General features: G+C 38.6%; 1 protein-coding gene across 2 annotated transcripts in view; it reads right to left on the minus strand.

The window, feature by feature from the left end:
• Window positions 1-183: 183 nt before the first annotated feature.
• The window catches only part of sema4f (sema domain, immunoglobulin domain (Ig), transmembrane domain (TM) and short cytoplasmic domain, (semaphorin) 4F), a 75,312-nt gene continuing 57,994 nt past the window's right edge, over window positions 184-17,501 (minus strand). The window contains exons 2-14 of one of the 2 annotated variants that reach the window (XM_082151813.1): window positions 17,351-17,496; window positions 14,447-14,506; window positions 11,641-11,739; window positions 11,191-11,302; window positions 10,708-10,827; window positions 10,391-10,545; window positions 9,974-10,155; window positions 9,714-9,855; window positions 4,847-5,069; window positions 4,632-4,741; window positions 4,367-4,512; window positions 4,190-4,245; window positions 184-3,474 (exon numbers count right to left, since the gene is read on the minus strand). In XM_082151813.1, the coding sequence (XP_082007939.1) occupies window positions 2,711-3,474; window positions 4,190-4,245; window positions 4,367-4,512; window positions 4,632-4,741; window positions 4,847-5,069; window positions 9,714-9,855; window positions 9,974-10,155; window positions 10,391-10,545; window positions 10,708-10,827; window positions 11,191-11,302; window positions 11,641-11,739; window positions 14,447-14,506; window positions 17,351-17,496 (2,315 nt within the window). In that variant the 3' untranslated portion in view covers window positions 184-2,710. Of the gene's footprint in view, window positions 3,475-4,189; window positions 4,246-4,366; window positions 4,513-4,631; window positions 4,742-4,846; window positions 5,070-9,713; window positions 9,856-9,973; window positions 10,156-10,390; window positions 10,546-10,707; window positions 10,828-11,190; window positions 11,303-11,640; window positions 11,740-14,446; window positions 14,507-17,350; window positions 17,500-17,501 lie in introns of both variants that reach the window. The other variant, XM_082151812.1, reaches the window with a different exon arrangement.

Raw genomic sequence — 17,501 nt, forward strand, 5'->3', positions numbered from 1 at the left:
GTTGCACTTTTTACAGAGCAAGCAAATAATCTGTTTAATTAAAATGAAATATGATGGGATGTTTAAATGAAATAAACAGCTGGCCATTCTACAAACAATATGATTTGTTTTTTTGTTTGTTTGTTTTTTACTATAGCATTGAACTGTTTGAAAAGGCTTAAAAAAAAACACCATCTTGAGAGGTAGTTTTTATTTTATTTTATTCCAAAGAGCATCACAAGGCATTCACACATACAGCCATTCACACACAAACACCTTCAATAAATGTTTCAAACACAAATGTACATTTATCTTCATCATATATAAATTATAAAAATAGAAACTTAGAATACAACATATCTGTACATCAATTAACATATTTATTTATTCAGAATAAGCAAACAAAGAGCATGTAACACTAACTGATCTGTTTTTTATTTTATTTTATTTTTTGAATGAATATTAACATAAAAACCATTGCGGACAAGTCTAACTACAGCATATTTATTACGGGTCATTAAGAGGGTGAATGCTTGTAATAAACTATCACCTTAAACTCAAAAGAATATCAGGATTTTGTGAAAGAGAAATTTATGGGGTTAAATGTACCTGTTTTTATTATTTTATTGAGCGCTGACAAAGAGATCTATTCAGAAGACAAGATGTATTGTATATAATCCAGAGTGTTACCTTCACTTTGCTTGACATAATGTTACAAATATTTGTTTTACAAAAATTACAAAATAAATAAATGGAGAATGTAAGGTAGATACAAGTTATTCTACTGGAAAATGGCAGGATATGGCATTTAAATGTGGTCCAACATTTAAGATGGCAGAGGGACTGAACCCCCTCTAGTGGTGGAAAGAGAGAATAAAAACACGTTTAAAAGACCTTTCTCACATTTTCTTTTATATTCACAGATATTTACATACTCCTGCAACAGGCATCATTATGGCTACATTTATAGAACACTCTTTGTACTAGGAGTGCTTTAGGTAACGCCGTAGCCCCTGATCATATTATAACAAATCTGTAGCTCCGTATTCTTGGCTACTTTGTCTCATGCACTTTAGTGGGGATAAATATACCTTCAAACGGCACATTCTCTGTCCTTAAAGGGAAACTCAAAACAATCAAACATTTCCTTCACACTTCGTTTCCGTTTTGACAATTTCATGCTAAACGATTTAAAGCGACATCATCACCATCGTCTTGTGGTCCTTCGTCTGTGCAGATTATTATGAACAGAACATGCTACATCTGGTCCCTACAGATGGCAGTGGTTTGACACCACAAAACATGTGGTTGGTTTATTTTGCAGTGGACAAATAAAGTCCAGTTCTCACCATCTGCTATCAGTTCACAGGTTCGACATGCTCTCTCCTACTGAGAGAAGATTGCTAAATAGCTTTGTTACTCATTTTCTCTCTCCATTAAAGGGTTAGTTCACCCAAAAATGAAAATTCTGTCAGTAATTAGTACTCACCCTCATGTTGTTCCAACCCCGTAAGACTTTCGTTCGTCTTCGGAACACAAATTAAGATATTTTTGATGAATATCTACGTATCTACGTGAACTCACTCAGAGGCCCACACAGAAGAAAATAAATAGTTGAATAAATTATTTTATTTTATTTTTGCGCACAAAAAGTATTCTCGTCGCTTGATAAACTTAAGGTTGAGCCACTGTAGTCATTCGGACTATTTTAAACATTGTCTTTTCTAACTTTCTGGGCCGGCAAGTTTCGATCCCATAGAAGCCTATGGAGGAGTGATCCAGCTCTCAATTTTAATCAAAAATATCTTAATTTGTGTTCCGAAGATGAACGAAAGTCTTACGGGGTTGGAACAACATGAGGGCGAGTAATTAATGACAGAATTCTCATTATTGGCCGAACTAACCCTTTAAGACTTGAGCACTATAGGTCAGGACTGGATCATGGTCCCATGAGGGCACACTCTTTGGCGGTCCATTTTAGTCATTATTTCCATATATCCTTCACCAAGGGGCCCAAGAAATCAGCTCGTACGAAATGTTCTGAGTGCCCCTTTGTGCCCCTTTCCCTGGCAAAGACCCTATAATCCAGCCATGCCATAGGCCACAGTACCTCTTTATCTATAAGGCAAAAAAATCATGTTTCCAGTATCTCCGTCATTCAGTCATTATTTGCTGCTGTGAAGCATCAGTCACAGAGCCCTTTTTGGTGACAAATCAAATCATTTTACTTCGGTAATCGGCCCAGGATGAGCAGATTCTTCACGGCTTTGCACTGCTCAGGTCTGCGGATCTTTGGACTTATGAATCCTAAAAGAGGAAACAGACCAAGCAACTACAGACTTACACACACAGATGCAAAGACCGTGTAGCCTACTGTATGTCCGTGTGTGTGCGCATGGCTTTGAGGATGGTACACAAAAGTGCTATAAGAAACGCCCGCTCGTGGTTCTGCCCATCCGTCTGATCAAACACATGCAAAAACAGTAGGATAGACACAGATCTACACAGCATGTTATGTACACAGGAGTGAAAGGACTGGTTGGTGATGTAATGGAGTAGTAGAGGAGTCAGTCGTGTATGTGCTTCTTTGTGTAACTGCGCATTGTTAATCGTATATTTGGAATGTGTATCAGTTTCTTTGATTGTCTGCTTTCCTCTTCTCCTCCAGCCCTCCATCTGTGTTTGTGAGCCTTTCAGAGTTTAGTTTCAAAGATCACGTGTGTGCCGGTCATCAGATCGAGCTTTCTTCGCACTGTGCCAGTGGTGCTCCTCTTAGGCAAGGCATTTTAGAAAACTCCTCCTCCAACTCACTAAGCACCTCCCCTAGTCCCTCCTCCTCTCCGTCTGGCCCCGCCCTTTCTCTACCATCCAGCTCCTCTGCCAGGTTCACAGCTGACTCCTGCAGTTTCAGTCCACTTGTATTGGTGTAAATATGCCTGCCGTTGTGCCCAACTGGGTGCATACTATGTCCGTTCAGGGTCCCGTTCCTTTTCTCTGTTAACGGAACAGCCTCCGACAACAGACTGGCGCTGCTTGGAGATTGCGGCGTGTCTGTTGAAGGAAGCAAGTCCCGCCCCTTTTCCGATGTGGACGATGAGTGCCCGCCCCCTCTCATGCCACCTTGCCGTTTGTAAATTAGAAACAACAGGATGACACCCAATACAAAACCTATGACGAAAAAAATGATGTGCGAGGCCAGGAAGTGTCGGTTACCCGCAATGGCCACGTTCTCCCCCATGCTGGGGTTTTCAAGGGTCAGTTGGTATTCGGCTTTGCGACAGGGTGGCTGATCTCTGCCCACTTCATCACATAGGCACGTGTATGTGCCCAGGCTCTCCGCTGTGACCTGCACCTCCAGGTCATAGTTGTGGCGGCGAGTGTGACTGCCAGGGGGATTCTCCCAGCGGCAAGGACGAGGAGACACCTGCACACACGAAAGCAGGACGCGCAGACCCTCTTCCACACGCATTTCAATTACAGGTGGAGAACAAAGACCTAAAGTTACAGAGAAAAAGTGGGACACAGATGATTAGGTCAAAAAAATGTAAATGCCAAAGACCCGCAATATCCCCTTTCTCTCTCTCTCTCTCTCTCTCTCTCTCTATCTATATATTTTTTTTTTCACCAAGGCTGCATTTATCTGATCAAAAATACAATGAAAACTACAAAAATTGTGAGTCAGTGAAATAGTAATACAATTTAAAATAACTGTTTTCTATTTTAATATATTTAAAAATGTAATTTATTTCTGTCATGGCAAAGCTGAATTTTAAGCAGCCATTATTCAGTGTATATATATATATTGAATCCAATATTACATTTTCATTCCAATTAAATTAAATTGGTAGAAAACTTTTCATAATCATTAATTTCATTCAATAATAATAATAACAATAATAATAATTCAATATAATTTCAAAGCAACAAAAGGTAATGGTGTGGAGAATGTGGTGTATAAAGATACTACACAAATGCAAACTATTCTTTAAGAATGAGAGATGAACATACATTAAATAAAAAAAAATCTCAAAAAAGTGTGTGAATATTTGGTTTTTATTTCTTAAAATAAAATGTTCACATTTTTCTAAGAGTCATTTCTGCTTTTAGTCCATTTAGCCTGCTCAAGTGTATTTACTGAAAAAGTATTTCTAGTTCATTTATACACACTGAGATGAAATTACTGTCTTTGTTGCCACAGTGACAGACTTACCTTCACCTTTGTTGCATTGCCTGACCAAATCTTCTGATTCTACCACTTCACCCGCCCTGAAACATAAATGTAACTATGTGACGAACAAGGAAGAAGGACAACAAACAAAGGAAAAGCCAACTGCTTCTGTGTCTCCTCACATGTCTTTAAGTGAATATGTGTTTGTGTGTAGCATACTTCGCCATAGCACAAGCTCCCTCTTTATTCCTCCATACGCAGCCAAGGCCTCGGGCACGTGCACACACCTCGCAGGTAGAGTACAGAGAACAACCCACTATGGGTACCTTCACCAGAGAGAGAGGAGAACCCACCAGAGCCTCATCCTACAGCAGAGACACAGAGGGTCAGTTATGCATTCACTCGTCTTTAAGTTAAAGATGCACTATTGTTTTATAGCACAAAAAAACTACAATAAAACAATCTAAAAACTGCATGTGATTACTTTGTATAGCAATATGTTATTCACTGGCTCCTGTGCAGAAAACAGGGGGACTTCTTCAATAAGAGTTGCATTTGGACCAACTACAGCGACTTTGTGTAGCTCTCCATGATCTATAAATACACACACATGTATAACCACACATTATTAAACTGAATCAAGCATTTCAATCCACACTTGGGTGACAATAAATTACTCAACTGTTTAATCTCTCTTACCTGTTCCAAGGTGCAAAACAGTGGCTGTTTGTTGCTTCGTGTCACTGGAGGACGTTATTAAGGTAACGGCAAGTTTAGTGTATGTGATGCCATTTCTGATCATTAATGGTGCCGCCACCACACTGTTCTCCATGAGAGGGTGGTCACGCGTGAACGTCAGCACTTTATCAGGCAGCTTCAGGGAGGACTCAAAGCCCTGCTCCTTCAGAGCACTATTCAAACACTGAGTGATAAAAGAAGAGAGGAAATAGATTATTACAGATTTAAAGCCGACATTAATGATACTGATTGAAACATGATGCTAGCAACTCGAAGGTCAAGGGGTTCATTTCCCCTTGTGAACACAAATACTGATAATATATATACCTTGTACACTGCTAGTTACTTTGGATTAAAGTGTCTACCAAATGCATAAACATAAAGGCTGGAATACACTACACAACTTGAAAATCTGTACAGATTTTAAAACACTAGATATCATACACTTGCTGACTTTGTAATTGGTTACAGAGAAAAATGGCATCATACACTAAAAAAACTGAGGATCACATTCTGTCACACTATCAAGTCATTCCAAACACATCAAACTCACACAGAAACATGCGCCTCCTTAATAGGCGACGCATGACAGATAAAAAAAAAAGCATGGATGTACAGTACAGGAACTGACTGCAGCAGTTGTTGTAGCGACTTAGCTCAAACAAAACAAATCAAGCCAAATGCATGTGGATGCGTCATATCTGGTCACACATAAATATGGCCTTTACAGATTGCAACGGGAACGGTAAGTGGCTTTATAGTCAGTTAGGTGTGTCATATACTACAATATGTGTTCTAAAATTGGCTTAAAATATCAAACATAGATGAAGTCTGAGGCCGTGCCCATTATACACTACATGAATTTTTGAGAAATCTGTCTACTTTGGCTGTCCAAAATCTGCAGACTGGTTATGACTTTCAGCAACTAGCATGGACTCCACCAGGCTGCAAATCAGGGCAAAAATCTGAGCAAAAGTCATGTAGTTTATTCCAGCCTTACAATGTGTAGATTACATGCATTTTTGTATTATAGTATAGTATAATATTGCATTGTTTTGCATTGTATTGTATTATATGTATATATTGCACAATATTACATAGTATGGTACTGGACTGCATTATATAGTATAGAATAGCACGGTACAGTATAGACTAGTATTGTACTGTATTCCATAGAATAGAATGGCTTAGTACTATATATAGTGTCTCATACTATGTTTTATTATGTGATATAGAATAACATATAGTATAGTACTGCACTGTACTATATGTATTGTATCATCTAATGAATTGAAATTGAATGATAAGGTACAATGTATAGTAGGCTATATCGTAATATTGTACCATACAGTATTGTGCAGAATATATTCCAATATATCCCTTATATTGCATATATCCCTTATATTGCAACACGGATGTATTTTTCATTTTTCTTTGAATGTGCGAGACTTTTGATTCATTAGCCACTAAAGGTAAATAACTACAAGAATAACAAAGTGCAGAAAATGGTCAAACTATCTGCACTACAAACCATTATGTTTATAATTACAACACATTAAAAGAATATGGTAAGAAATACCACTCCGCAATATCAAGCAGCGTAACGAAGCATTTTGTACAGCTAAAAATAACTGGAAGCGAATGACACCGGAAGCCGAACATTCAATTTACAAATGACCAAGCTCACTCTTACATTAATAAGGTGGGAAGAGAAGAATAGTATTGTTCTCTATGTTTTGTATAATAAAACAACGCAATTTACTGTGTGTATTGTATAAAACAGCATAGTACAGTACTGTACTTTTATGTATTGTACAATATTGTATTATATTCTATACCCTCCTGAGACCCAGCCCATTGACTTATGTCCACGGTAGTGGACATTTGAGTTTCATCCCTCTCCTTGGAATCTTTTGTGCAAGTCTCTTAATTCCGGCTGTACTGTACAGAGGACATCCTGGGCTTTTCAGTGATATGTTATTTGATTGGCTGGGAGGCCGGGAACCCCCTCTATCTTTCAATCCAAAATAGACGGCATAGGAACAAGCACATTTTATGGAAAGATAAGAGGTGAGTCAAATATTGTTTGTCTATGGTTTTGTTACTATGATAATCATATATTTTCTTGTTCATTAAGGTGTTAGGAATCATATATTTAGTTCTGATAGCAACTACATTATGTATCTTTTGAAAAATTTGCCATTTTATGAATGTCAATTATAGTGGACATCAGGACTATCTTCATGTAAATAATGACTCCACATTGTTATAGGAAACATAACTGAAGCAGAAAGAATTCTTTACAAAATAGTCGAGGGAGATTCAGATTTAGAGTTTACAGATGATGAGAGAGATGAGGATGAGTTTCAACCAGTGAGAGAAGACAGTGATGAAGAAGAGGAAGACAATGCAGAAGGCTCAGTTGAAGGGACAGATGCAGACACAGACACAGATACAGACAGGGATGAGCAGGAAACTCGACGCCCTCTGTGGGCCAGGAGTAATATGTATGTTTGATGCAGTTCCACAATTTTAAATTCAGCTGCATTGAGTATTTAAACTGTTATTATTTATCATTTATTATTCTTTTCTTCCTTCATATCAGATTTGCACCTGTGTTACCTGGGCTTCCTGTGTGTCAAGATGACCCTACAACACGTGCAGACTGGAGTCCAACTGAATACTTTTCACAGTACATTGACAACAAGGTCTTTGAAGATTTGGCAACATACACAAATCCAAGAGAGCTGCAAAGCAGAGGAGTGTGTATGAACACTACGCCACAAGAAATAAAAATCTTCTTTGGCATTTCAGTCCACATGGCCTGCCTTGGCTATCCCAGAATTAAAATGTTTTGGGCCAAAAAAACTAAAGTACCAGTCATAAGTAGCAAAATGACAAGGGATAGATACTTCAGGATAAGAAACTCCCTCAAGATTGTCAATGACCTGGCTGTAACAGAGGAAACAAAGAAGGCAGATATTCTTTGGAAAGTTAGGCCAATACTTGATCGTGTGCGGCAAGGCTGTCTCATTGATGAGCAAATCATCCCATTCACAGGCTGTTGTCCAGTCAGGCAATATGTTCCCGGCAAGCCAAACCCTACTGGCCTAAAGGTCTTTGTCCTCGCATCCCCAAATGGTCTGATGCTTGATTTTGAAGTCTACCAAGGGAAGAATACCAGTCCAAAGGTTAGGAGTTGGAGCTGCAGCAGTGAATCTGGTTGAATCTGTTCCAACAGGAAGCCACATATTCTTCGACAGGTACTTCACAACCATAGATCTATTGGACGCATTGCTGGCAAAGGGCCTTCCTGCAACTGGAACTATAATGAAGAACCGTGTCCCAAAGCTGTGCCAGCTGCCAGAAGACAAACAGTTGAAAAAAGAGGGGAGAGGAACATCAGTGTCAGTGGCCAGAAAGAGTCCTGAGCTGGCCATCACAAAATGGTTCGACAACAAACCAGTGCTCATGGCATCCACTGTACATGGGAAAGACCCGGAAGACATCTGTACCAGATGGTCCAAGAAAGAAAAGCACATGGTCCAGGTTAAAAGACCAGCAGTAATTAAGCAGTATAATGACAACATGGGTGGCGTGGATCTTTGTGATCGCATGCTTAGCTTCTATCGTATGTCAAGCAGGACCAAGAAATGGACATCGCGTGTGATCAGTCACTTCTTTGATGTTGCCATCACAAACTCCTGGATACAATACAAGTCTGACAGCAAAGCTCTGCACAGATCATCCAAGAAACACATCAGTACCTGGACTTCAAATTAGTCCTAGTAGAAGAGCTGTTGGAGAGTCCGGAACTGGATAACAGCTGTGAAGAGAGTGAGGATGAGTATGAGCCACCATCTAAAATGAGGATCCCACAACCAGAGCCACCTGTGCGCAAACTAGGAGCCATGCACATGCCTGAGATGATGGATACCAAGCATGCAGAAAGATGCAGAAATAAGGGCTGCAAGAGCAAGACGTACATGAGATGTACCAAATGCAAGATGTTCCTCTGCATTACCAAAAAGAGAAATTGCTTCCAGGACGATCACCACTAACAAAGAACATACTAAGAACAAAATGAAGAGTGAAGGAAAAAGTAGATTGGATTCAGTTTGACAGAAGGAAGAAATCCCCCAAAAATCAGTTTCACATTAGTTATATGTTCATTGTTCAAATAACGCTAAAAGGATTCAAGGGGACCAATAAAAGGATACGGACAATACAAAGTGTTAAGCTTTGATAGTAAAGATATCCTTGCAAAATGTAAGGAAAAGGATTCACGAATGATAAATGTGTCTATTGTATAATCAAAATGTCTGTATTCTTGGATAATAATCAATTTACAGCCCAAAATGTATGTATTCTTAGTTAAAAAAAACCTCTATAATCTGGTAAAATTTGTATCTACCAAATGTGTCTGTTTTCGTACTCAAATTATCCTGTTGTCCACTACAGTGGACATGCTGTAAAAAAAATAAAATTAAAATAAAATAAAAATGTGTAAATTGTTTTTTAAACCCTAAACAGGTACGGAATCACAAAAAAATATGATTAGGAAAAACATTATTTTCCTTGGTTCTCAGGAGGATGTAGTATAGACTAGTAAAGACCGCACCCTCAAGCATCATTTGCTAGCACGGCTCTTGAGGCCAGGGGAGTGAGGTTTACTTGCACGGATCTTACTAGCTCTTACTACTAGCATGTTACATGTATGTACTGTGAATAAAATAGCACAGTTTGATATAGTACCACATGTATCGTATAATATCATATCATATCATATCATATCATATGGTATGGTAGTAAGGGTGCAGTTGTATACCTGTCCTGGTCGTGGTGTTGGAATGGGCTCTGGGTTAATCCAGTTCTCACAGCTCTTCTTCAGCTCTTTAAAGGGTCCGTTCATCACCTTAGTGATCTCCTCCAGACTGTACACACACACGGCTGACAGCTCCTCTCTTTCCCTACACAACAGAACACACACAAGATCAATAGAGAAATGAAAAGCAAAGAAAGGAAATGATTCTGAAGAGATGAGATCAGCTCAGAAGTACAGGTCAGAGGCGAAACAGATGAAAGTACCACTGTGAGGTGAATATGCCATAGAAGTGTGTGCTGCTGGGGTCTCCAGGCTGGTGCTGTACAGTAAACACATCAGTCAGAACGTTAAAGCGCTGTCCACTTGCTCGATCTTCACACACCAGCTGAGCCTTCAGAAACGTCGTCCACCGCCTCTGCAGAGTCTTCATACCACCTACATCAGACTAGAAAACAGAGCGAGAGACCAAAATAGATCAGGTATGATATAAAATGGGTGATGAAACACAGACAGATGGCAAAGAATAGAGGAACTTTATGACTGAATAAATATGAACTCAAGTGGAACAGTACAATTACGTAACATATCAACTGAGAGCAGAACTACTGTACAACATCCCTCTGAGACATCGCAAGCAAAGCCAGAAAAGAGACAAGAAACACACTAGGTCTAGTTCCTACCTTACAGACCCTGGCAACTCTGGGCACTTTGACTTTGGTGTAGAGGTCATACTCTTTAGCCACCTCAGTGAAGAAGAAGTAAATTTTGTCATCTTCACCAGCAGGATTGTTCTTCTCATCCTCTTGGATGAAGGCAGAACTGACAAACTCTGGATCTGAGTTCAGAAACAAGCAGGAGTCAAGAAGACTGTAGTTACAGTATAAACAATCTGAGTGTAAATTCTAATTAAATGTCGGCTTTAATGTGTAAATGCCTGTGTCTGGAATGATGGATGGATGGATGGATGGATGGATGGATGGATGGATGAGTGTCTTACCACTAAGCCAGTTGATTGATTGCTCAGTCCGGATGCGTTCCTGCTCGATGCCCGTTGCCCTGGAAATGTCATACATTGTGCCAAGGAAGTTACTTGTGGCGGCGGTGTAAAGGATCCCTCCTGAAAGAGAGAGAGAGAGAGAGAGAGAGAGAGATAGCAGAAGGTGAAGAGTATTTTTTTTATTTTTTTTACAAATACATTTTATGTATTTATTTTTTTACTTTATGAAGTAAAACTGCTTTATAAATACACTAAATAATGTATTGATGATGATCCAAATATGCAGAAAGGTTTAGTTTAGTTTAAGTTTAGGGGAGAGAAAGCATCATCATATCCTCAATTGGAAAATATATTTATAAGAATATTTATAAGTTTTAATTTAGGGTTAGGGTTGGCATATAATTAGCTTTACAGTGTACAAAACAATAGACATCTACCGTATTATGCCCTCATTTTAGATAGCTAAGTAAACGTGTTTCATACCTGCCATGACAGCGGTGTAATGCTGGCTGGGCTCAAAGGGGCATTTCCCCTTCCCTGTCTCCATCATCATGCTACCGTCATCATGTTTCTCCAGAGAGAATGAAGAGATGTTCTAAATGAGGCAGAGAACACAGACAAATGTAATAATTGTCTGTCCTTAAATTTAAAAGAAATGAGCAAAAATGGGATGAAGAAAGGAGTAATAGAGAGAGAGGAGTACACAGGAACACACTTATGGTCATATACCGCAGGTGGAAAGCTGTCAATCTTTCTAGAGTAAAAGGTTTATTGAAGGTCATCTGCCACAATCCGTACACACACAGCAAATGTATACCCGCCATATTTTGCACGTTTTGACCTTTCATCAATGGACACATTTCTATTTAACTGTCCTATGAAATAGTATGAGGATACTTAAGACAGTGTAGTTTTGGAAACATGCACACTTACAATAAAACCACACTGGGGATCAAAGGCGAAGGTCCCACAGGCATATATGCGTCCATCTTCCAAAAACTCCAGAAGACGGACGTAGTTCTTACAGTCATCCTGTGAGGGGCAGCAGAGTAAAACATGACACTGTGAGATATAACATTCTCATTTTCTGTTATTTTATTTTATTATATTACATATACTACTGTTCAAAAGTTTGAGGTCAGTACATTTTTTTTGGGATACTTTTATTCATCAAGGATTCATTTGATCAAAACTGACAGTAAAGCAATTTATAAGGTTACAAAAGATTTCTTTTTGAAATAAATCCTGCTCTCTAATCATCAAAGCACAAATATTTTCAACATTGATAATAATAAGAAAAATGTTTCTTGAGCACCAAATAATCATAATAGAATTTTTTTTAAAGGATCGTGTGACTGAATTAATGACTGCAGAATATATATATATATATATATATAGGTTTTATGTAAAAAATATACCAAGACCAATTAAAAAATTTAGCTTTCATTTGAATCACCTATTTGATTATTTAAAGGTCCTATGACATGCTGCTTTTTGGATGCTTTTATATAGGCCTTAGTGGTCCCCTATTACTGTATTAGTACTGTTCAGCCTTGGTGCAGAATTACAGCCATTACGAGCCAGTCCCACAATGAGCTTTCCTTAGGACCTGCCATTTCTGTGTCTGTAGCTTTAAATGCTAATGAGGAGGAGAGAGGCGGGGCAAGGTGGAGGGTGAGGGCGTGGCCTTGACCAGCTTGCGGCCATGGTACCATGCGCTAATGTTTACAGTGGATGTATTGCAATGGCTCGTAGACACGCTGTCGTTCAAGCTTTCCAGTTTGACCCAGAATCTGATCCGGATGGAGAAACACCTGAAGAAGTTGCAAATCAGCGGCTACAGCAGGATGTCTCCGAATGGTTAGTTTAAAATAGTGTGTCTGGATACGGTACTTTAGTTGGTTTGTTTATGAATGCTGTTACAGTTATTATCATGTAGCTAACGAGCTACAGAGAAAATAAAATGAACCCACTGGTTCTTCAGAGGCTCGGATGAAGAACTAAAAAAATACTTTTTTGTTCATTTGTACATCCAAACACTGAGCAACTGCCATGCTTCACTCGTTTGCAAGCCAGGATGTCTCTTGAGGAAAAAACAATATCACGCTCGCACTGTCGTAGCTCATTTTCTCATGGAAAGGCCAAATTCTCTGGGCGGGCAAAGCAGAGAAAGGGGAGGTAACCTTTCCCCGTATGACGACATATAGGGGAGATTCCAGATTGGCCCATCTGAGCTTTAATTTGCTCAAAGGCGGAGCAGTATACCCAGGACTTAGAATAAACCTATCGCCATTTCTAGCCACTGGGGGACCATAGGCAGGCTAGGGGAACTCATATTAATGTTAAAAAACCTCATAAAGTGAAATTTTCATGCCATGGGACCTTTAATGGCCTATTATTATTATTCTAAAGTAGTGTTATAAATTAATCTTTTTCAAAGATTACAAACAATATTCTGGATCATTTCCAAAAATTCATGTGTCTAAGTAAGAGCACTGATGCACATTCGACTTTGAAACTGTTGCTGAGCAGAACAAGAGAGTTTCTGTATCAATAACAGTGATTGGTAACCTGAACCCCACTGGGCTGTATCTGAGACCCCCAGATGTTTTCTACAGTGAAACCTCCCCCATTCTCTCCTTTAAAGGGCACAGTTACATGGTAATGATTGACATTTCACAGTAGGACAATTTATAAAGCACACATGAGGTTTTCTTGCACAAATGCATGCTGATTGTATATGCCAGGCTAAAATTTGAATGAAAACCAGTTGGCTTGACTCGAAAAGTTTCCATTTCAGGACTAGACAGACCATTAAGTAGCCTACATCAATGAAGATAAATGAGAGACCATTCTGTATCAATTCAGAGTTTTCCATGTGTTGTAATCAAACGTGAATGTTTTCAAGAAAAAAGGTGTATTCAAATGACCAGTCGCAGGTCTGCAGGGTCATTATGCTCACTCTTTCAGATCTTCCTATTCCGTGTCCTCTTTTTCTCCATTCTATCATGACATACCTTTTGTTTGCCTAATCACACCCTTTCTGACCCTCCCCCACTTGGGCCTCAGCCCACTTGTCAATCATCCACAGGCCCCTCCCCCCAACATCACAGCACTGAATGCTAAGCACAAATAAGTGAGCTCATTAGCTCTCTCTCACACTCACTTGCTCCATGTGCCGGTCTCAGCTGAGAGAAAGACCGAGAATGACATGCACACAGGGAACCCTACTGAAGCCTGAATGTGTGCTCAGTATTGCTTTTTTTTTATTATTCAAAAGCTTTAATCATGAAGACATTAATATTACTTTAGGAAAACAGATTTAAATTTATGTTCAATACTCAAATAAGACTCGCTTTCTCTTGGTAACCCCCCTGTTTTTGGACACTTTCACTCACAGAATAAATTAATCATTGCTGACTGTTAATTTGTGCATTTATACAGTGGCATCCGTAACTGAGAATATTTGCATTTGTGTAATGGTGTCAGGGGAAGTTTGATGACTGCCATTTAGGTTGGTTAAAACAAAGCAAAAGTGTTGAGGGCACCCTTAAGAATATAAAAAATAAAATAAAAAACTAAGCAGGCAAATTATGGATTTTGGAATTAGGAGCTTTTTCAACCCTTTCACAAGATTCATATTTTTTGTTTGCTTGCTATTGAGCTCTTTACATCCACCCACCTAAAACACACACACACACACACACACACACACATAGGCTACATCATATGGGTTTACCTCGGTTTTCCCCTTAGCAACACAAGATTTCCTCCTGTCTTCTGGAACACTCCATTCAATCTACATAGATATTGAGATAGAGATAGAGAGAGAGAGAGAGAGAGAGAGAGAGAGAGAGAGAGAGAGATCAGTACTTCAGATTCTTTCCTGGTTAAAAAGAAACTATGTCAGCCATGAATATGCAAACCATGTTCGGCCTGTGAAATGCAGAAGCTTATAACACAAGAGAATCTGAATGCAGTACCTGTAAATGTTATTTACTGTTTAGCCATCACACATAACACATTCAGTCAGAATACGAAATGTATAGAATTGGTGGTAATTTACACAAAAGGTACAGTTCTCACAAAAATGAAAATAATTTGAGTAAACCTGCATGACATATTTTCCAAGATGTAAACTGACATCAAAAAAAAAAAAAAAAGACTTCTTCACACAGAAGTCACTTTCAATCTGTTGGTCAGTGTGGCGAATTAATGTGACCAACCACGGATTCCAGATCGTGTGGATTCCTATCAATATCACTGGATTTCACCTGTAAAAACTTGCTGAACAAAGATAAATGTGAACACACCTACAGTTAGACAATTCTCACCTCTGAAGTTTGTCAGACTGTCCGTATTGGACTGTATGTTGTCCTGCTCTTTGCATAAACACATAACAAATATGAAAAAATAAATACTGAAAATATTAAATATTGAAATTATGTATAGATTAAAGAGATAATGAAGTGATGTGAGATACACAAAACTAGCACAGTGCAGACACTGGTTGTCAGAGACAACAGTCAAATACACACGTTATTATGAGAAATATCATCATTATACAAAAATATATGACCGCAGAATGCTGTATTCCAGAGAGCCATGTAAGAATTTTGTATATTGAGCTTCTACACAATGCTATTTTAACATCTCTCACAGCACTCAGTGGTCTTTCTACTCACATAATCTAATAATTTCAGACCAAATCAATATTTCATGTTCATTTAATTATTTATTTATTTGGAAAATTACACCCCTTTATGATACAGGACCTGACCACCTTGTCTGGGTTTATTCAGTGAATTATTTAGTTTTTATTTTACTGACTGACTGTCTGTACATTGCCCTTTACATAGAAATGAGTTTAAAATCAATTTATGTTTGTTCTCAATAAGCTGAAAAAAATATTTTAAAGATAAATTCAAACCACAAAAATCTAAAAACTCTTTGCCTAGGGACAAGATCATTACTTTTTAGCACAGGAAAAGAGTTATCATGATTTCAGTGCTATGATCTCACCACAGTAGCTCTCCTTAATCTTATAGGCCTATCTAATATTACATGACACTTAAGTGAGTAATTTTGCTTCCAGACAGTGAACAGTGCAGATGGAGGTATGGTGCAAGCATGTCCTGGGCTCTGACACATTCTGTGTGCTCGAGGGTAAACGGACGTGAAGCTACATTACAGTGTGTGATGAATTTTGACTCTGATGACAGGAGACAGAGAGAGGTGACTGCTGGGGGAAATGGGAGTGCCGTCGCGGAGGGTTAATTTGGTTAGAGAGCTGCACTAGCGACCAGGGATGAGATCATCTAATTTAGCTTGATGAAAAGCAGCATATTGAATCCTGTTGGGCCATGTTAGTGGTATAGTATGTTGGTGGCCAGTTGGATATTGTTATTTGGCACAAAGCATTTTATGTAATGATTTAACTTATTATTCCATTTCAATTAAATTTATTTTTATTAGAATTAAACAAACACAGCCGTCTCTCTTATCCTGTACAACTGGCATAAATGGTAACACTTGAAAATAAGGTTCAATTTGTTAACATTACGCTACATGTTAGACATTCGCTATCATGAGCTATCAACAGTAAATATATACTGCAGAATGCGACTCCAATTTTCCATACTCCAGACTAGCATGACTATATTTTTTGGCAAATGCAAGGTGTTTATATATATATATATATATATATATATAAATTCATGTCCATATATATATACACTCTAAAACATGCTGTGAAGATGATGATGTTTGGGTCAAATATGGACATGAATTTGTAAACCCAATGGTCGGGATTGTCCATATTTGACCCAAACATGGGTTGAAACAACCCAGCATTTTTAAGAGTGTATGTATAATCACCTTGCATTTGCCAAAGAATATTAGGACTAGAGTATGGAAGATTGGAGCTGCATTCTGCAGTCCGACAAGTCAAAATGTAACAACCTAGCATTGGATGATGTCAGGTATGTTCGTAGGAGAAGACTGGAGTGTTTTGATACCAAATGTATGCGTGTCTCTATTAAGCACAGCAGAGGAAACATAATGGACCAATACTTGGGAATCCTGCTGAACACAATGTAGCGAAGAATGGAGGATCTGTTTGGAGAGCAAATGTGTATTTACCACCACAATAACGATACCAAACACACCGCACATGCAATAAAGTTGCGCACAATGAAAGTGAAAGTGCTCAGCATTTTGAAGTCTTTTAGTAGCCTCCTCGGTGCCCTGACCTTAAAGCCATTGAAAACTTTTAGGAAATTATAAACCTGAATTGTGCTAAGTCATACAGGTCTCCCAATGAAGCTACTTCTTAAGGAGTACTTAAGGAGGATTGGAAAGACATTAAGCATGACACATGCACAAAGTTATCAGAGTCAATATATTGTGCAAATATCCCCTCCGGACATATGTTAAGATTAGTATATGTAAATGAACCGTATTTATAGAAAATGTATTTATATGTAAATTAACAGAGTTCTGCAGGGATTGTGAACTTTTTATAGGTCAACCTGGAAGTTGGCATCACTTTGGTTTCCTCGATACAAAGCCCACAGAATTTTTCTTTTGGCTTTTGCATTATTGTCAAGCTGTGACATTCACTGCGAGAGAAAAGAGAGCTCACCAACTTCCTCTTTGATAGGTTAGCAGTATCCACGGCAATGATTGCATCACGCGCACCAAGGTAGAGCATCCCAGACGCACGGTCCAACAGGAAGGTGCTGTAGTTATATATGCTCCTTAATTCAAGGGAACCAAGCTTAGAAATATCTGCT

Source organism: Leuciscus leuciscus (assembly GCF_965113295.1).
Source record: "Leuciscus leuciscus genome assembly, chromosome: 2".
Classification (NCBI taxonomy): Eukaryota; Metazoa; Chordata; class Actinopteri; order Cypriniformes; family Leuciscidae; genus Leuciscus; species Leuciscus leuciscus.